Source organism: Chlorocebus sabaeus, chromosome 24 (genome assembly GCF_047675955.1).
Source record: "Chlorocebus sabaeus isolate Y175 chromosome 24, mChlSab1.0.hap1, whole genome shotgun sequence".
Lineage (NCBI taxonomy): Eukaryota > Metazoa > Chordata > Mammalia > Primates > Cercopithecidae > Chlorocebus > Chlorocebus sabaeus.
Window position 1 is genome coordinate 66,558,086 of NC_132927.1, and position 20,528 is coordinate 66,578,613.

The following is a 20,528-nucleotide window of genomic DNA, read 5'->3' on the forward strand; positions in this document are numbered from 1 at the left end:
TTTTAGAACAATAAAGTTCTTACCAGTTATAAATTTTGCATAATTTAAATATTTTATATTTTCACGATTGTCCTAGTTCTTTGACAGTTGGGGTCATTGTCTTAAGTTGTTGACTAGCGCTTTATAACGGGTATTCAAAATTTATTTCAAGTAAAATGTTTATAAAGTTCACGTTATGCTTATAAATTACTGCGTTGCCCTAGTTCGCCCGCACAAGCTCTTAGAGCACAACTTAGTCTGCGCAGAATTTGGTTCCTATCGGCTTCCGTAGCGTCCCTAACGACTTCCGCCTCTGGCGGGCCGCAGTGGTGGAGGAACTTCCGGCAGCGGCAGCTCAAGTGGCCAAGGCAAGATGGTGAGTGACTAAGGGTTTCTTTCCGCTGGTCGTCGCGGTGCGATGGGGTCGCCGCGGCCTGAGGCGAGAGACAGAGGCGGCTGCCCGAGGAACTGGGACTGCTCTCTTCTCCTGCCGGCCTGATCTTCTCGGCGGGTGGAGGCTCCCAGAGACCGCGCTCAGGTCCACCGCGGGCCGGGGCCGACTAGCGGGCCTTATCTGGGGGTCCTGGGGCCGGGACTCAGCGCAGAGAGGTCTCCTGCGTGGGTTTGTGGGGCGGCAGAATGGATCAGGTCCCTGGCTTTGCTGCTCCGCCGACCAGGGCTTTGCTGATTTCGCACTGGGAGTTTCGGGGGCGCCTCCTCGAGTCACCGGGAAAAATGCGTTTTGAGTCGGGCAGCCGAAGGGTGCTGGAGAAGAGGGTGGGATTCGTTCCACCTGAGGAGGGGAGAGCGGAGCCGTGGAAGGCCTTTCGGAGCTGGCGGCGTTTGAAGGAGGCCTTAAAGACGCTATTATGACAGGCGGAGCTCAAACGGAAAGGGCCCGTGGTGCAGTAGTAATAATAAAAACAGCTAGCATTTATTCATCGATTCACTAAACAAGTATTTACTGAGCACTTGGTGTTTTGTTGTTGTTGTTGTTGTTGTTAAACTTTTGGCTAGCTTCTGTTCCAGACACTGAGGATACAGGGGGTGAGCGGGGTTGATGAAGTCCCTGCCTTCATAGTGCGTACATTCTAGAGCAGAAGGCAGACAATAATCAGAAATATGATGTCAGGGGTGGGGTGGTCATTGTTGTATGGTTATTGTATAGAAAGGGATAACATGGAGGGGTGGCTGCTTTTTATAGAGTCAGCGAATGTCGCTCTGAGGAGGTGAAATTTGCGCGGACCGAAATTGAGGGAGTAACCCCTGCAGATGTCTGAGGGAAATGTGGTCCAGGCAGAAGATACAGCAAATGCAAAGAACCTGAGATGGGAATGTTTAACCTGTATCATAAACGCCAAGAAAGTCAGATCTCATAGAGGTCGTTTTGTTTTGTTTTGTTTTGTTTTGTTTTTTTTGAGACGGAGTCTTGGTCTGTCCAGGCTAGAGTGCAGTGGCGCAAGTGCAGTGGCGCGATCTCCGCCTCCCGGGTTCAAGCGATTCTCCTGCCTCAGCCCCCCAAGTAGCTGCGACTACAGGCGCCCGCCACTACAATTTTTGTATTTTTGTAGAGAGGGCGTTTTACTGTGTTGGCCAGGCTGGTCCTGAACTCCTGACCTTGTGATCCGCGCGCCTAGGCCTCCCAAAGTGGGATTACAGGCGTGAGCCACCGCACCCGGCCTCATAGAGGTCTTACACGGATTTCTGGGTAATATTCTAAGCATGTGCCAAGTACTTTTCCAGCATTTTCTCATTTATTACAACAGTTCCCTCGAGGTAATTACTACTGTCCTTATTTTGATAAGGAAGAAATGGAAACACAGTAAGTGGCTGTGCTGGAACACAAACCCCATCGGTTTTTTCTAGAACAGTAGAGAAACACCTAGGTTTTGGCATTCAGCAAACCCGAGTGTGATTTCTGGCTCCATCTCTGACAGGCTTTGTGACAACAGGCAAGTCATTTAAGCTCTCTGGGACTTAGTTTTCTTATCTGCAAATGGTGGGGAGGGTAATGATAGTACCAATATCATAGTGTTTGTAAGAATTAAGTGGGATAATACTTGGAGAATGTTTAAGACACTGCTTGGCATATAGTAGGGGTTCAGTAATTGCTGTACTTGTTATTTAAGACTGGGAAACATATAAAATGCCCAAGAGGTGAAGAAGTGTTGGTGTATTCATTTAGAAGTGCCTGCGTGGGGCTGATCTGAGGGAGCTGAGTGGGCCCTTCTAATCAGGAAGTTCACTCATCTTCATATTTAAAATGCCACCATTTCTGAGACATTGTTCAGTGTTAAGCTTTGTCCTATAACTGAAGGGCCTTTTAAAATCCGGAATCCCACTGAGTTTATTAATACACTAAGTTCTTAACACCTTAAAGTGATAGAGTTTTTCAGATTGAGAAGAAAAACCTGCCCGGAAGCCCCCAGACTTTAGGGGTAGGAATTAGATAAGGTGCTATTGGAAGGAAAGTCTTCTGGATCTTGGTGTGATCTAAGTAAGGGGTAAATGATTGGTAAACATTTTTCAAGCGTGTAAAATGACTTAGCTTTCATAGCCTGATTTTATGGAATATATTCTTGGTAGCTTCAGTCTGGTAGTTTCCTATCAAAAGCTGGGAAGCTCCATATTTTCCCTTCAAGAGGGGGTGATCTTAAGACTCTCAGCCTCTTTGGTTGTATCTACTTCTCAATAGAGTTGTTCTTGATTCTAAGATGCAATCAATTGCCAGGTGTACCAGTAATCTATCAAACATCTTTTCAGGGAAAAAGAAATTCTGCCACACTAAATGCACACATTGACTGCAAGTATTAAATCTTGTGTTCAGAAATGTTGAAACGAGGGAGAAATGTTACAAACTCACAGGACAGTATGAAGGCGTTCTTTTCAAGTGATCACATTCTGAATTGACATCTGTGTCTGATTTTTCTCCCACAGGGTCAAAGTCAGAGTGGTGGTCATGGTCCTGGAGGTGGCAAGAAGGATGACAAGGTAAATATGCCAGATTTGTCCTGTGATATGAGCAAATTGTAGAAAATGTGGTCTCGGCTGAGAAGTTCTATGGGGATTCATGAGTTTTAAAAAGTAGAGTGATCCAGTAGTTTTTAAACTAGCCTGTCCTACAGATAGAATAAGTATGCTTTTCATGCTTCAGAAAAGGTTATTGACCTAACCATCAAATAGGTATTTAAGTGTGTAAAAGCAATGACCTTATAGAAGTATTAAAGTAAATTGCCTATAATTTTGGTGTCTAATATCCTGAGGTATGAAGATTGCCTCAGGTTACCTAAACTTTTGGCGTATAACTTGATTCTTACCCCTGTATACCTTATTGGAATAATATGACTCATTGTCACTTATGTGTATGGTAAAAAGATTACATTTATTTTCATTTATTATTATTATTTGAGATGGAATCTTGCTCTGTCGCCCAGGCTAGAGTGCAGTGGTGCGATCTTGGCTCACTGCAACCTCTGCCTCCCAGATTCGAGCAATTCTCCTGTCTCAGCCTCCCGAGTAGCTGGGATTACAGGTGCCCACCACCACACCCGGCTAATTTTTGTATTTTTAGTAGAGACAGGGTTTCGCCATGTTGGCCAAGCTGGTCTCAAACTCCTGACCTCAAGTGATCTGCCTGCCTCAGCCTCCTAAATTGCTGGGATTACAGACGTGAGCCACCGCGCCCAGCTTACATTTACTTATCATATTTACTTATTAAAATTGCAGGAATGTGAAACAAGTCAGGTTTTTAATAACATCCTAAAAGATAAGGAAAATTGTACCACCTGAAAATAGATGATGGTGGTACAGAAATAAATTTGTGTTTTAATATGATTTTCATGTGACTTTTTTTTTTCCTGCTTTTCTAACAACTCAAGGACAAGAAAAAGAAATATGAACCTCCTGTACCAACTAGAGTGGGGAAAAAGAAGAAGAAAACGAAGGGACCAGATGCTGCCAGCAAACTACCACTGGGTAATGACATGGCTTCTCCTTGCCATCTTTCCAGTTCTTAGGAGAAACCATCTCTGTGCATGCAGCTTAGAGTCTGAAAGGGGAAACAGGAAGTAGAGGGCAACTGAAGCTCTAGCTTTGTGATTCAATTTCACCTAACTCTTGAGTGTGACATTCCTCTAGGTTGGCATACAAGTTATCTTTTGTTTTAAAATACAGTATTATATGATTGTGTCTCACTTTAAGAAATGTCACCATTTTTCTTTAAAGGCTCCTTTAGTGGATTAAAAGTATAGTGTTAACTTGGGAGGCTAAGGCAGGAGAATCGCTTGAACCTAGGAGGTGGATTGCAGTGAGCCAAGATTACGTCACTGTACTCTAGCCTAGATAACAGACCAAGACTCCATCTCAAAATAAATAAATAAATAAAAGTATAGTTTTAAATTACAAAACACAGGTTGAACATTAGTAACTCAGAATCATGTGTATTTGAAATGAAATGCCAGTGTGTTGAAATTCAGATCATGCAATGCCTGAAGTTACAATAAAATTTTTCAATGGCTTCCTGCTGAATATAGAATAAAATTCATACCAGGCAACCTGACCCAGCCCGCCTCTCCGATCTCAGCCCTACCACTCCCCCTTGCTCATTGGACACACTGCCTGCCTTATGTTTTTTTGACTTTTGTACATATCAGGGCCTTTGCCTCACTCATTCCTCTGCCTAAAATCTTCTTCTTCCCCCAGTTCTTCCCATGGCTACTTGCTTCTCATCATCTCTCAGGCTTCAGCTCAAATACCTCCCCAAACCCTCATCTAAATATGCTCCTCCCTGCTTAGAAGAAAAAACTAAGAACAAATACTTAAACTACTTTAAAAAACATTGTTAGTTAATTGAAGGAAATCAGTAAAACCAGCCATTAGTCTACCGTAACGAATTGGTGTGGTGTTGGTACAGAAAAAGACAGGCTACCAGAACAGAGTAGGAAGTCCAAAAACAGTCATGTTACATGGATATTTAATATACACTGAAGGTGCCACTTCAGGTCTGTGGGGAATAGGATGGGTTACTTAACATGCAAGGCATTTCCATCACAGAAACGCAAATCAGATACCATCTCACACCAGTTAGAATGGCGATGTGGAGAAAGAAATGGGAACACTTTTACACGTTGGTGGGACTGTAAACTAGTTCAACAATTGTGGAAGACAGTGTGGCAATTCCTCAAGGATCTAGAACTAAAAATACCATTTGACCCAGCCATCCCATTACTGGGTATATACCCAAAGGATTATAAATCATGCTTCTATAAAGACACATGCACACGTATGTTTATTGTGGCACTATTCGCAATAGCAAAGACTTGGAACCAACCCAAATGTCCAGTAATGATAGACTGGATTAAGAAAATGTGGCACATATATACCATGGAATACTATGCAGCCATAAAAAAGGATGAGTTCACATCCTTTACAGGGACATAGATGAAGCTGGAAACCATCATTCTCAGCAAACTATCGCAAGGACAGAAAACCAAACACCGCATGTTCTCACTCATAGATGGGAATTGAACAATGAGAACACTTGGACACAGGGTGGGGAGAATCACACACCGGGGCCTCTTGTGAGATGGGGGGAGTGGGGAGGGATAGCATTAGGAGCTATACCTAATATAAATGACGAGTTAATGGGTGCAGCACACCAACATGGCACATGGATACATATGTAACAAACCTGCATGTTGTGCACATGTACCCTAGAACTTAAAGTATAATAAAAAAAAATTTTTAAAGTATATATAAAAGGCATTTCAAAAATTTTTGTCCAAAGAAAATGAAATTAGATTCTTGACTCTTGCCAAATGGAATACAGGTGTATGTGTGAAAATAAATAAATGAAAATTAACCTTAGGGAAGAAGAAAGTTTTTGAAGTAAATGGGAAAACCCAGAAACCATAAAAGAAAAGGTTGACATATTTGTCTATAAAAATACAATTCCCAGCACTTTGAGAGGCCAAGGCGGGTGGATCATGAGGTCAGGAGATTGGAACCATCCTGGCTAACACGTTGAAACCCCATCTCTACTAAAAATCCAAAAAGTTAGCCGGGTGTGGTGGCACGCACCTGTAATTCCAACTACTCAGGAGGCTGAGGCAGGAGAATCACTTGAACCCAGGAGGCAGAGGTTGCAATGAGCCAAGATGGCGCCACTGCACTCCAGCCTGGGTGACAGAGCAAGACTCTGTCTCAAAAAAAAAAAAAAAAGACACAATTCCTATGTGACTTGAGACTTCAAAGCCAAAAGAAACAATAATACATGGAAAACATATTTGCCATATATGTGATAAACAGGGTTAATATCCCTGATATTTCAAAATTCTACAAATAGATGAGTGTGTATACAGCCAGCATGCAACAGTGTATATACTGGACTGAGAAACATATGTAACTTTTTATTAGTACCTATGGGAAGAAATGAACCAGACCCAGGTATCTGATGGGTCAGTAGCTTCTTTCTTCTTTATACAGACTATTCAGCCAGGGTATGTCATTTGGAGCTAGCTATTTGGTCATAAACCCCATCCCCATTTTGAAAGTCTTGATCATATAACGGCCAAACTCCCCTTTCCATTTTGGCACCTGCTTACTTAGAGTTACTAAACTGAATTTTTCTGAAGCTATCTTCAACAAAAATGAGCTTATTTTAAAATCTTAATTCCTTTCTTGCAAACTTCAGGGTCCACGTATAATGAAACTTGATATTTTAATTTCAGTGACACCTCACACTCAGTGCCGGTTAAAATTACTGAAGTTAGAGAGAATTAAAGACTATCTTCTCATGGAGGAAGAATTCATTAGAAATCAGGAACAAATGAAACCATTAGAAGAAAAGCAAGAGGTGAGTTGAAAAGTTACTTCATTTTCTTTTTTACAAATTGAATTCTATTTAGAACCTAAAATTGTCAACAAATAAATGAAATTCAAGTAGTTGAACCTGTCCAGGCTTTCATAAAGTATTATTAGTTGCCTTTTACTAAGCATCAGCTGCTTTGCAAATCTACCGAACTATCAGGATCATCTACTTTTAGGTCTAGTCTGCTTTTTTTCCTTGGCATTTTCATACATAGGAGGAAAGATCAAAAGTGGATGATCTGAGGGGGACCCCGATGTCAGTAGGAACCTTGGAAGAGATCATTGATGACAATCATGCCATCGTGTCTACATCTGTGGGCTCAGAACACTACGTCAGCATTCTTTCATTTGTAGACAAGGATCTGCTGGAACCTGGCTGCTCGGTCCTGCTCAATCACAAGGTGAGGTGATAGTCTTTTTCAAAAGCCCATGGAAGTGCTGTCTCTTTTCACTTAGATCCATCTTCCTGTCCCATGGAAGTAGATCACCAAAGCACTCCTGAGGCAGGAGACGGATGTTGTGATTGGCATTGCTTTGCTGTAAACAGATCCAGCGAACCTCATGTTCCTGTGTTAAACCTTGATGTTTCCTGTTAGGTGCATGCCGTGATAGGGGTGCTGATGGATGACACGGATCCCCTGGTCACAGTGATGAAGGTGGAAAAGGCCCCCCAGGAGACCTATGCGGATATTGGGGGGTTGGACAACCAAATTCAGGAAATTAAGGTATGATTGGTAACCATCTCTGGGTTTTTTTTGAGTTTTGGTTTCTGCTGTCCCATTTAGGATACTTTGGAATTGTTTGGTATGTTTGCTTGTTTATTAATCAAACCAGTAGCTGAGACAGAGCTTGCCAGTTGTGGTATTTTTGTATTTGTTAATACTGAGTTAGGTGATAGAAATAACAATCAGTTGTGTGATGGTTCCTGCAGCAGCTGCAGCTTCATTCTTTTTATATGTAATGTTGACTGCATTGTCTGTGTGAATATGTAGTGTTTCTGACTGTGTTGACTTGAGTCATGTTTATCTGGAAGCCTCCAGTGCTTTGTGGAGCTAGCATGTGTACTCGCACACATTTAGACAGTGGTGGGGTTGGAGCATAACCCCAGTGCCTTCAGCAGCCCTGGGGGCTGCAGGGGATATGGTCATTGAGGATGACTGTGGGCTGTCTGCATGTTCTTTCATAGGGAAGTCATTCCGAGCCATCACAGATCTCTGCCAAGGACCTCTGAGGCAGCTGAGAAATAGCCATAATGTCCCTAGATGGGAATAGCCATCAGGAAGTCTTTCCCGGTCCTATCTGTAGTTTAATTGAAAAGGGTGAACTTTAGCTTTCTTAAGTCTCTCTTGCTCAAGAAGAGCTCCAGGCTGACTTCTACTAGAAAGTAAAAGGGGAAATGGGTGTGACAGGGAGATGGAACGGATGCAGGGAACTCAAGTAGGACAGGTGTCGTCTTCAGTGTATCTTTGCCGCTAATAGAAATCAAGCACATTGTCTCTAAGAAGAGGAATTGAGATGTTTACTTATTTTTGTTGAAAGCAAGATATTCTTATGTTGCCAATTAGTAAATATGCTAATAATTTCAGTAAAGCCTTTCATTTTTACTACTTTTCTTAGGAATCTGTGGAACTTCCTCTCACCCATCCTGAATATTATGAAGAGATGGGTATAAAGCCTCCTAAAGGGGTCATTCTCTATGGTCCACCTGGCACAGGTATGCTCTGTTTTTGACACTTTCCAGGCACCCAGCTGGTCTCTTGAGCAGCAGTATTGGCTAGTTATAATTACTGAACTAGTAAGTGAGGACACCACAATTCCTTAGTTTAAAACAGGGCTGCTCAACCTTGTCTACATATTGGAATCACCTTGGGAGCTTTAAAAATACTGATGCAAAAAAAAAAAGAGAAAAAAAGCCTGAGCAACTTGGCAAAACCCCATCTCTATAAAAAATTAGCCGGGTGTGGTGGTGCATGCCTGTAGTCCCAGCTACCCAAGAGGCTGAGGTAGGGGGATCACTTGAGCCCTGGAGGTCGAGGCTACAGTAAGCTATGATCACACCACTGCATTCCAGCCTGGGCAACAGAGTGAGAACCTGTCTCAAAAAAAGAAAAAAAAAAATATGAAAAAAAAAAATGATGCCTGGCCCCATCCCCAAAGATTTTGATCTATTCATCTGGAGTATGGCCAAGTCTGGGAGCCATAGTGGAGAAGTGCTACTTTAAAAGCTCTATTCTGAGCGCGGTGGCTCATGCCAGTAATCCCAGCACTTTGGGAGGTCAAGGTGGGTGGATGACTTGAGGCCAGGAGTTCAAGACCAGCCTGGCCAATGTGGTGAAACCCCATCTCTACTAAAAATACAAAAACTGGCTAGGTGTGGTGGTGCACATCTGTAGTCCAGCTACGCGGGAGGCTGAGACAGGAAAACCACTTGAACCTGGGATACAGAGGTTGCAGTGAGCTGAGATCATGCCACTGCACTCCAGCCTGGGTGACAGAGCGAGACTGTCTCCTAAAAATAAAGCTCCATTCTGCAGTATCAGATTCATTTAAGCACAGACATTTGAGAGAATTGACAGTGTTCCTAAGAGGATCCATGCTGAGGGGTGCCCACAATGGAGAGACTGGGAGACGCCTGTACCCAGAGGCCGAGAGCTAGAAGAGATCGCTCTCCTACAGCCCCTCAACTTACAGCTTAGGAAATTATGTTTCAGAGCGGCCGGTGACTAGCCCAAGGCCCCTCTGGGAGTTGAGCTAGTAACAGGGCTGGAGCTGGAACACAGGCCTCCTGACCCACAGCTGTAGGCCCCCTGTGGGGCTCTAGTACTAAAAGGGCTGCAGTGCAGGGCTGGGAGGCAGGACTGGACAGGCAAGTCTGTCAGAGGAGCAGGCAGCTTGTTCAGTGAGCCCTCTGACCACAGCAGCAGCCCAGTGGCTAGACTTGGCTGCTTCTGCACTATAAGATCCTATCCACTGGAAAGGTCCTGTTTATTTTCTGTTCACCTTCCCTCACTGACACTTTCAGGGAGCAGTTCAGCCTTTGCATCTGCTACTCTGCCTGTCTAAAAGGAACATCATTGCCACATGTTGCAAAGCTGAGCTTTGTGTCAGTCATCCCATTTCTGGGACGTCTTCCCTGTCACATACCAGCTAGCCGCCTCTACATTTCTCCTGTGCTGGCCTGAGGCTGCCAGTTCTGCCCCTAACTGCCTCTGTATCCTGAGGCACCCACCCAGCTCTTGCCAGGGTCCTCACAGACCACCAAAGGGTCCTAGGTCTTCCAATTCAAAAATTCTCAAGTTGGGCACTCTTTTTTTTTTTTTGAGACAGAGTCTCGCTCTGTCGCCCAGGCTGGAGTGCAGTGGCGCGATCTCAGCTCACTGCAAGCTCCGCCTCCCGGGTTTACGCCATTCTCCCGCCTCAGCCTCCGAGTAGCTGGGACTACAGGCGCCCGCCGCCCGGCTAGTTTTTTGTATTTTTAGTAGAGATGGCAGTTTCACCATGTTAGCCAGGATGGCTCGTGATCCACCCGCCTCGGCCTCCCAAAGTGCTGGGATTACAGGCTTGAGCCACCATGCCCGGCCAAGTTGGGTACTTTTTGCTGACTCTTGTTTTTCTTTTCTTTCTTTCTTTTTTTTTTTTTTTTTTTTGAGGCGGAGTTTCACTCTTGTTGCCCAGGCTGGAGTGCAATGGCATGATCTTGGCTCACCACAACCTCCGCCTCCCGGGTTCAAGCGATTCTCCTGCCTCAGCCTCCCGAGTAGCTAGGATTACAAGCATGTGCCGGCTAATATTGTAATTTTTTTAGTAGAGACAGGGTTTCTCCATGTTGGTCAGGCTGGTCTTGAACTCCCGGCCTCAGGTGATCCTCCCGCCTCGGCCTCCCAAAGTGCTGGGATTACAGGTGTGAGCCACCGCGCCTGGCCGGCTGACTCTTGTTTTTAACCTGAAAGTGAAATATCAGCAAGTAGAGCAGTATTAGAAATGATGTTTGAGCTCTTCCCTGAGATCAGTGGGAGGAACTGCCTCTGCCTTGGAAGGGCATGTCACAGCAGCTCTCATTGTGGGCTTCATCGAGAGCTGGTCCTGTCTCAGCTGTCTGAGCTGGCAGCAAGCCCACCCAGTAGCTACTCTTCTGGAGCAGCGTGCACTGCATGCCTGGAGCTCAGGAATACTGTGTGTGTCTCCTTAGGGCCAAAGCTAGGATTCCCAGACCTTTTTTTCCAGCACTGATCGTTTCCTAGGAGTTTAGTTTGGCTCTCCAGCCCTGGGTTGGGTGGGTCAGGTTAACGTATGCAACTTTGAAGGGGCCCAAGAAAGGCTCAACCAGAGAAAAAAATGTGATTTATTTCATTAATAGTACGAAGCAGTTCTTCATACGGGTAATTATAGTTCGCAGTTCTTCAGGGAAAACTGGGTCAAGGTTGGAAAATAACCAAGTAAAAAGTATTTTCTGACATTATGATAAGTTTAGGAAAATAGCTAAGGATAATCCAAACATGTTAGTAGATTTTTCTAAATGTCCTCTTGTCTACTCAGGACAATGGAATGTGGCAACACCTGAATTGGTGGCATGCCTTAGCATGGGGGCCCACCTGTTTTTGGTGTCCATTTAAGGTGGTAATGATACGAGTTTTTAAGTTAAAACAGCACTTGAGGTGTCTTTTTAAATCTTTTTTCATCTAAAATAGGTAAAACCTTGTTAGCCAAAGCTGTAGCAAACCAAACCTCAGCCACTTTCTTGAGAGTGGTTGGCTCTGAACTTATTCAGAAGTACCTAGGTGATGGGCCCAAACTCGTACGGGAATTGTTTCGAGTTGCTGAAGAACATGCACCGTCCATCGTGTTTATTGATGAAATTGACGCCATTGGGACAAAAAGGTAGACTTTCTCATGCTTATTTTGCCTTGTTTAGAGGGAACACCGCATAGTTCTTCTCTTGAGAATGAACGATCTCGGGGGGGCTCTCTCTCTGGCCACAGTTCTTGCTGTGCGTGGCCTTCCATGGATGCTTTAGGCTCTGCTCTCCCAGGAGCCAGGTAACAACTGCCCAGGAGCTGTGAACGTCTGGAGATTGGTCAGTTGTGAATAACCATGTCTTGAGCACACACCCTGAGCCAGGACCATCTGGACTCTGGGGACACAGCTGTGAGCACAACAGCCTCTGCCCTGGAGGAGCTCACAGTCAGGTTGTAGGGATCAGACACCAAACATGGAAACAAAATAAATGAGTGTTTCAGGCACAGAAACTGCTATGAAAAAATATGATCTGTAACTTGGCTGATGGGGAGTGTCTTAGTCCATTTGTGCTGCTGTAACAAAATGCCTTGGGACTGGTATTTTGTATAAAGAATAGAAAATGTATTTCCCACAGGTCTGGAGGCTGAGAAGCCCAGGATCAAGGCAAGGGCATTGATGTCTAGTGAGGGCTGCTCTCTGCTTCTGAGATGGCACTTGTTCTGCAAAGGGGACACATATGTTCAGGAGACAAACGGAAGAGCAAAAAGGGCCTATGCTAGTTCCCTGCAGCATTTTTATAAGGAATACATGCTGTACAAAGCCTTTTTTTATAAGGAACTCATGCAGTATAAGGCTCTGCTTCATGCCTTTAGCCCTTTCCAAAAGGCCTCATCTCTTAACCACCTAGTAGGGATTAAGTTTCAACACATAAATTTGGGGAAATACATTCAGACCATGGCAAGAGGTGCTGAATTTATTTTTTTCTGAGCGTAATTGAGGGAGTGCCATGTGAGTGAAACAGGATTGTTTGTTAAGGTGTTTTGTCACAATGAGGTCTTTGCTGTAATTCCTCTTGAGCAGGCGATCAGTTGGGTCTTCATTCCTTCCCTTTTTTTTTTCCCCAAAGATATGACTCCAATTCCGGTGGGGAGAGAGAAATTCAGCGAACAATGTTGGAACTGCTGAACCAGTTGGATGGATTTGATTCTAGGGGAGATGTGAAAGTTATCATGGCCACAAACCGAATAGAAACTTTGGATCCAGCACTTATCAGGCCAGGTTAAATTTGCTTTTGTTTCATCATGGAGATTAATGTGTTTATATATTTAAATGTGCTTTGGGAGGCCTATAAAATGATACATAAAAAACCAAAAACTGCAATGAAACTTAGGATAATTTACTAAAAATAGGTCCCCTTGAGATGAAAGTTAAAAGAGAACATGATACAGTCTGTGCACCTTGGCCCTTTGAATTCCAGTCTTATGTCTTGATCTTTTCCATAATATTCCCTTTTTAGCCTCAAGAACTGGCTGCTTTTTCTGGAAGAAATAATTCATGTGATGGTAGGATTTGTTGTTTTTACATTCAGGTAGCATCAGAAGAAACAGTGATTTGTTTGCTGTCTTTTGTAATGTTTTTAACACGGTAGGTCTGTCCAATTTCACTCAGGAATTGCTCCTTTCATTTATTTCTGAAGGTAGCAAAGTAGACAGAGTTTCTTTTAAATGAAGAGAATTCAAATGTAGAAATTTACAAACTACAAAAATGTATGGTTACTTTTTAAGATTTGGACATCCTTCCCACAGAATACTGTCTGACTGAAACTTCATATGTAAGGAGATGGGCTGAGGCCTCTGAGCCATGGCCGAGCCTGGGTTTTGATGGTGGTGTGACTTAAAAACTTTTCATACCTGCAGGCCGCATTGACAGGAAGATTGAGTTCCCCCTGCCTGATGAAAAGACGAAGAAGCGCATCTTTCAGATTCACACAAGCAGGATGACGCTGGCTGATGATGTAACCCTGGATGACTTGATCATGGCTAAAGATGACCTCTCTGGTGCTGACATCAAGGTGGGAGCCTACCCGTGTCAGCTCATTTCTGGGAATGGGGCCGTCAATCAGAAAAAAGTCTATACGTGCTCTTGGGATGGTGGTTGGCCTGGACAGATGGGTGTCTGTATTTTAATCATCATATTGGTTTATGATTACATCCAAATAGTATATGTGCTTGTTATTTGAAGTCATTTTTAATGCATCATTTTATGCAGTGAATGACCCTAAGGCTGTAGCCACAAGGCTGAGTTGCTGGTACTAAGCTGCCTTAGGCCCAGGTGACTTTCTCAAGATGTGTCCAGTGTAGCTGCTCAGTCCCAGGTCAAAGGAAGGGTATGTCCTGGGAGAACTCTCCCCAGAGCTGCAGAGTGGGGACCAAGCACCCACCGCATTCATGTCCCAATCTGTGTTCTGGAAGGTTCTACCAGATTACACCTCTTGGTTTTATGACAAATGTACATGAGTTAGGACATTTCCTCCCAGCTGACCGGAATTTACAGCAAGGCCTGGCAGTGTTGAATATGGGTTCAACCTGCTTTCCCTGGGAAGAGCTGGGTTTTCGTCGGTCATAAGTGCCATGGTTAGGTAGGGACAGCACAAGCAGTGCCTTTCCAGGTCAGCACCTGCCCTGAGCCCACGGATCATTGGCAGTTAGTCGTAGAGAACTAGGTGTCTCTGTTGGTGAGTAAAATCTATCTTCTTTTTTAAAAATTGAAAGATCTTAACATTTTATTTTTAAGATAAAAACTTACTTTGACAATTTTCAAGCCTTCAAAAAAGTTGCAACAATAGCACAGTGATTTGCCAAGAGTTAACATTTTACCCATTTGCCTTTTCTCTTTCTATACACAAAGCTTTCACCTGAACCATTTGAAGTAAATGACCTGATGGCCATCACCAAACAAACTTCTATGCCAGGATTGTTTTTTGCCGCATCATGTTTTTGCCACAGTAATTACTGGCCAAAAGAAAAAGAAAACAGTAACAATAACCCATGTAACATGTTCATTTGCTGTCCCTCTCTATCTATTTCCTTCATTTCTCTTTCCTTTCTAAACAGATCAGTCCTAAAACAATAACAGTAACCCATGTAACATGGGTTATTGTTTTCTTTTACTTTGGGCAAGTAATTACTGAGAAATTAAATAGATTGGAATAAATGCTATACTCCATAGTATTATTCCATAGTATAGATACTGCCACTTAGAGTATCTAACCAGAATACATGTTCTCTTATGACTATAAGTAAATGAAATAGACATACACTGTCAATTGCCTCTAAGTTTCAGGGCATAATTTCGTTTGTTTCCTAGGAATATTATTCTCTTTAAGGAAAGTGATGTTGTAAGAATTTACTGACCTGCCAAGCCACATAGCTTGTTAGAACCTAAGCCAAAACTAGAACCCACAGCCCCGACCCTTGGGCCAGTCTTCTTAGTTACAGTAACTCCCAGTTTAAGCCACTTCACATCCTTTCAGAAAATAGGATGCTTAAAACATTTTTAAAAATCAAAATCTTTCCCAAATAAGCAATTTGTGTTTAGTCTAGGTGTCTCATGCTTTATTTCAGAATAGATTTTTTTTTTTTTTTTGAGATGGAGTTTCGCTCATTGCCCAGGCTAGAGTACAGTGGCATGATCTTGGCTCACTGCAACCTCCACCTCCCGGGTTCAAGCAGTTCTCCTGCCTCAGCCTCCCGAGTAGCTGGGATTACAGGTGCCTGCCACTGTCCCTGGCTAATGTTTTGTATTTTTAATAGAAACGGGGTTTCACCATGTTGGCCAGGCTGGTCTTGAACTCCTGACCTCAGGCGATCCGCCTGCCTTGGTGCTGGGATTAAAGGTGTGAGCCACTGCACCCGGCTTTAGAATAGCTTTTTCGGAATTCCTTGTTAGAATAAAAAGTATTTCACTTTCTGAACACACTGTTCTTTCTTACAGGCAATCTGTACAGAAGCTGGTCTGATGGCCTTAAGAGAACGTAGAATGAAAGTAACAAATGAAGACTTCAAAAAATCTAAAGAAAATGTTCTTTATAAGAAACAGGAAGGCACCCCTGAGGGGCTGTATCTCTAGTGAACCACGGCTGCCATCAGGAAAATGGTTGGGAAATTTCTCAATCCCTGAAAGGGATGAGGTTGGGGGAGTTGCCCAGAGGAATCCCTGTTCCCACTGATTTTTATTAGCAAAGTATCCTGTGTCTTTTGGAGTACGATGTGTAAGTGCCCATTGGGTGGTCTGTCTGTTGGTCACTGTGCAGCAGTCTGCTTCCCAATAAAGCGTGCTCTTTCACAAGCACTTCCTGTTTCTGCGGTCTCCACACACACCTACCGCTCAGCAGCAGCCTGTGGGTGGACCCAGCTGCAGGGAAGCCTCTGGATAGGAACTCAGGCTGCAGTCTCAAGGAGTGTGGACCTCACTATGCATTCCTCGCGTCACACCCCCAGAGCTGGCGTTCAACAGTAATTACAGCAGGAAATGGTCACTACCACAGAGCCAGGGATATTTGTTGTTTAATAAAGGCTGAGTTAATGTGGCTGTTGCTTCTAAAGGAAGTACAGCATTCTTTTTTGGAAGTTTTGTGGACCATGCGTGTTTCAGCACTCTGAGGGCAGAAAATAACTACTAGTGTTCCAAAGAGACTGAGGATTCCTAGAGATATCTTGAAAGCCCTTGTTCTTGGGCTTAGAAACCTCATCCCTTTCAAGGTGTTCAGAAACATGTCAGAACTTCCCCTTCCCTTTCTCCATCTATTTCCTTCATTTCTCTTTCTGAACAAATCAGGCCTAAAGCTATTAAGTGGGGCAGATGAAGGTAAGCATTCCCTCGACAGGTGGCCTGGCGTGGGTTGTAGGGGCCCATGTTGAATGAGGAGGGTGTATTCGTTTTTTGTTAATACCATAACAAGTTACCGCAGGCTTTAAAAACAGCAAAATTTGGCCAGGCACAGTGGCTCATGCCTGTAATCCCAGCACTTTGGGAAGCTGAGGCAGGCATATCACAAGGTCAGTAGTTCAAGACCAGCCTGGCCAACATGGTGAAACCCCATCTTTACTAAAAATACAAAAATTAGCCATGTGTGGTGACGGGCGCCTGTAGTCCCAGCTACTCAGGAAGCTGAGGCAGGAGAATCACTTGAACCCAGGAGGCGGAGGTTGCAGTGAGCCAAGATCGCGTCGCTGCACTCCAGCCTGGGTGACAGAGCGAGACTCCGTCTCAAAATTAAGTTTAAAAAAATAAAAGTGAAAAACCACAATTTAATCTCAGTTCTGTTGGTCAGAAGTCCAACACGGGTGTCTCTAGGCTAAAGTCATGCTGTTGGCAGGACCGTTCTCTCTGGCGTCTCTAAGGGAGAATCCGTTTCCTTGCTGAGCATTGTTGGCAGAATTCTGTTTCTTGGAGTTGTGGGGCCGAGGTCAGCATTTCCCTGCTGGCTGCCAGCTGAGGCCTTTGCCGGTCTGTGAAGGCCACCCTCCCTCCTGACTCGCAGCCCTTCATCTTCCGCCTGCAGCAGCAGGCCCAGTCCCTCTCTCCAGCTGACCCTTCTTTCTGTCTGCCTTTTCTACTGTTATGGACCCTTGTGATTACATTGGACCCATGCAGATAATCCAGGATAATTTCCCTGTTTTAAAGTTTACAATCTTAATTTTTATCTGCAAAGTTCCTTTTGCCATGTAACATCCACAGGTTCCAGGGCTTAGGGTGTGGCCATCCTTAGGGGTGCCACTCTGCCTACCACAGAGGATGTTCACACATGGGGGTGGCCCAGTGCAGGGTGAGGACAGGGTGCTCGTGGGGAAGGCGGGTGTCAGCCCAAGCAGGGTGTGGAGCTGTCTGTGTGGAGAAGCACCACAGCACGGGGACTCAGCATGGGCAGGGGGAGGCTGGCATCCGTGTGTGGTGTACGTGCAGGGCTGGGGTGGTCCGATACAGGGAGTCAATGTGCGCAGCCTGATGTGCAGTACGAGAGCCCAAGTGGGTGAGGAAGGCATCTGCAGGGACGAGATGGTGGCAGGGGAGGGAGGCTGCTTATGTATGGAGGCAGTCAGGTAGGTAAACAGGACGGTGGAAACCAGGTTTCTCTGAGGAGTTAGACAAAGGAGAAAACAAGAAGGACCTCTGTCCACTGGGAGCGCCTAGGAACAGTGACACCCCAATTGCAGCAAGCACCCCTAGACCCAGACCTTTGCTTCTATGTATTATTCTCCATTAAAAGGAGTGAGGGCTGATTCCAGGGCTAGGCAGGGAAAGGACAAGATGAACCCAAAGTCTGTTTTGCCAGAAAGCAAGGGAGTGCTCAAGGAATGATAGGGACATGTCCAAAGGACACCGAAGCCTATGTGACGAGGCTTCCACTGGCCAAACCTGGGACAATCTGAGCATCCTAACAGCTAACTATTAATGGAATTCAGTACAGCCCTTTAAATAGGGAACTACACACATACCAATACATATGAATTGATCTGAAAGTCTGCTGAGGAAGAGGTATTTACAGAGTTTGAGAGTATCCCACAAAACACCGTTCAGTTAGAAAGGAAAGTCCCACTGGAGAAGCGCAGCAGAAATCGTCTTCACCAAGTGGTCAAAATGCACATCGGTAATGGGCACTTTGACAGTACGTGCCACCCAAGAGTGCCACTGCTGTCACACTCCTGCCAAAGATGCTTAGCCTGAATCCAGTGATGAGGAAACACCAAGCAAACACAAACTGAGGAACATTCTACAAATTCAGAACATTTCAAAAGTATCCACGTCTTGGAAGTCAAAAAGCTTCCAGTCAGAAGACCAAAGAGATGACAACCAAATGCAGCTCCTGCTCCTGAACTGGACCTTTTCCTAGAGGACGTGACCAGCCTGAGGACCTGCTGGGAGTACCATGTCCATGCCAACTTCCTGCTCAGCGTCTGTATCGTGAGCAGGAAGCAGACTCTCGGCAACTGCCTCTCACGTGGTTCAGGAAAGAAAATTCTTTGTAACGGACTTGCACCTTTTCCCGAAGTTTGAAATTAAAAAACAAAACAAAACCCAGCACATCAGTATTGCCTTTTCCTTACTGGTAATAGCTGAGCCTTTTCCTCTAGAGGGACAGTCTCCCTCATGTCAATCCTACAAAAGCAGCTAAAGCAAACGCCAGGGCCTAGAGTGTCAGGGTAGCGGGCTGAACCGTACCCCACCCCAGCTGCTTCTCCAGTTTGCTTGTTGACCAAAATGCTGAAATTACCGTTTCAGCAGCTGGCCACTGAGGCCTGCGGTGCCAAGTGCAGGGATGCAGGGGTGAAGTGCTTGTGAAGTAATAGAATTCCCATAGCAATTTCTTCCCTGGCTTCCTACACTGGTGAGCCGGACAGGGAGAGCCCTGTCTGCCTGCGGAAAACCCACCGGCTCTTTGGAGCCCTTCCTCAGTAGAACCATTTAAGGTGAACTCTCCCATCACTCCCTCTGCAGCAAGCCCAACTTCACTTTTCCAACGCAGAATAGTATGTGTGCCTTACAAGTAGTAGCTGCCTCCTCCTACTGGGGACACCGCACAGAGGTGCCTGCTGGCCTCCACAGACCGAGCAATCCTGTGCCAGAGGCATTGCCCCTGCTTCATTCCAGGAAAGAACACTGTCCCAAACCCGCGGCGGGCCGACCACTGTGGTCTGATATGATCAGTGGCTCCTCTGAGGAAACGAGCGCTCCTGATGAAGCGCATGAGCCACTGTTTGACTCGAGCTCAGAACCCCCTTCTCAGCCCTCGGAGCTGATGGTTAGTCTTGGGAGGCACGGAGTCGTCTTTCAGAACTTCATGTCAGCAATCTCAAACGGGCTTTTAAAAAACAACAGTGATGCTCTCGACATCTTGTTGGTCAGGCCTGAGTTTTTCAGCAGCCCCAGGGCACGCTGCCCCTCCAGCTCCAGGCGGAGGCATCGCGGGGGGTAAACTCAGGGAACTTTCCACACACTGCGTGCAGGCCAGAACATCAAGCCTTAACCGCGGGTCTGAACACAAGGGTAAAATCTGCTCACCGGCCTGGGGAAAACATCCTAGTGCTGAAAAACCAGCCCTTTATCTCAGAGAGGGCCTGGCAGGGCCACCACGCCGCCAGCAGAGGGGACTCACTCACCACGCAGGGGCTGGTGCTGGCTGTGCACAGGGAGAGAATGAGCAAGGACGCTGCCACACCTCAATCATCATGGGTTTAATGACCCCTTGGCATGACTCTCTGGCTATATACAAATATACACATATTCACATATATAATATGTAAATAGCTTTTGTGTCATTTACACACCCAAAAAGTGTGCAAGATGTGAAGAGGCTGGCAGCCCACATTACTATCGAGAAAGAACATCTCAAAAGCCGAGGTCTCCTAACACACACGTTCTCCGCTCACGCCTCCTAGCTCTGCAGGGTAGGCGACTCGGCCTTGCTGCTCTCTAATCCTCCAGCAGCAGCTCCAGCTCCTCCAGCGGCAGGCGCACCCGGAGCTCCTTCTCAGTCATCAGGTCCAGGATCTCCTGCATCTCGTCGGGGAAGTACTCCACGGCGTCCAGGTATAACACCTAGGGGCAGGCAGGAAGGCCACCCCACTCAGCCTCCACTTCCTGTCAGCCTGGAGGAACTCAGGAAGCAAGAGCCAGGTTCCTGGTGACCCTGCCATCCTGTCGCCCCCCACGGCCCCTGCTCCCCTTGGCTCAGACTTTCTTAACTCGGGCAGCACTGGGCACGTTCAGGAAGGACACCACATTCGCAAAAGCGAGCAAACGCCAAGCGAGGCCTTCTCTTTCAAAAGCGGGGCCACGAATTGCTGGCCGCCACCCTCAGTTTGACTTCTGAGTGTCACCTGACCTGGGCCCTCACAGCCGGGCTGGGATATATCCCAACTCTTTTGGCATCTGGGCTGAACTCT

At 45.5% G+C, this 20,528-nt stretch overlaps 2 protein-coding genes across 3 annotated transcripts in view; one reads left to right on the forward strand and one right to left on the reverse strand.

The window, feature by feature from the left end:
• The first annotated feature begins 295 nt into the window (after window positions 1-295).
• On the forward strand, window positions 296-16,186 carry PSMC1 (proteasome 26S subunit, ATPase 1). 2 transcript variants are annotated; one of them, XM_073011259.1, is made up of 12 exons: window positions 1,549-1,687; window positions 1,789-1,931; window positions 2,917-2,970; window positions 3,858-3,954; window positions 6,708-6,832; window positions 7,062-7,247; window positions 7,443-7,571; window positions 8,464-8,560; window positions 11,535-11,724; window positions 12,710-12,861; window positions 13,500-13,654; window positions 15,577-16,186. In XM_073011259.1, exons 5-12 carry the CDS (start codon window positions 6,773-6,775, stop codon window positions 15,709-15,711), a joined length of 1,104 nt encoding a protein of 367 aa, XP_072867360.1. In that variant the 5' UTR covers window positions 1,549-1,687; window positions 1,789-1,931; window positions 2,917-2,970; window positions 3,858-3,954; window positions 6,708-6,772; the 3' UTR covers window positions 15,712-16,186. The 2 variants fall into 2 exon arrangements, with proteins under 2 accessions (XP_007985761.1, XP_072867360.1); XM_007987570.3 differs by lacking the exons at window positions 1,549-1,687; window positions 1,789-1,931 and adding an exon at window positions 296-355.
• A 3,616-nt stretch (window positions 16,187-19,802) lies between these two features.
• Window positions 19,803-20,528, reverse strand: part of NRDE2 (NRDE-2, necessary for RNA interference, domain containing) — a 52,840-nt gene continuing 52,114 nt past the window's right edge. Inside the window, exon 14 of the mRNA XM_037984382.2 lies at window positions 19,803-20,181. Coding sequence (XP_037840310.2) covers window positions 20,056-20,181 — 126 coding nt within the window. The 3' untranslated portion in view covers window positions 19,803-20,055. The remainder of the gene's footprint in view (window positions 20,182-20,528) is intronic.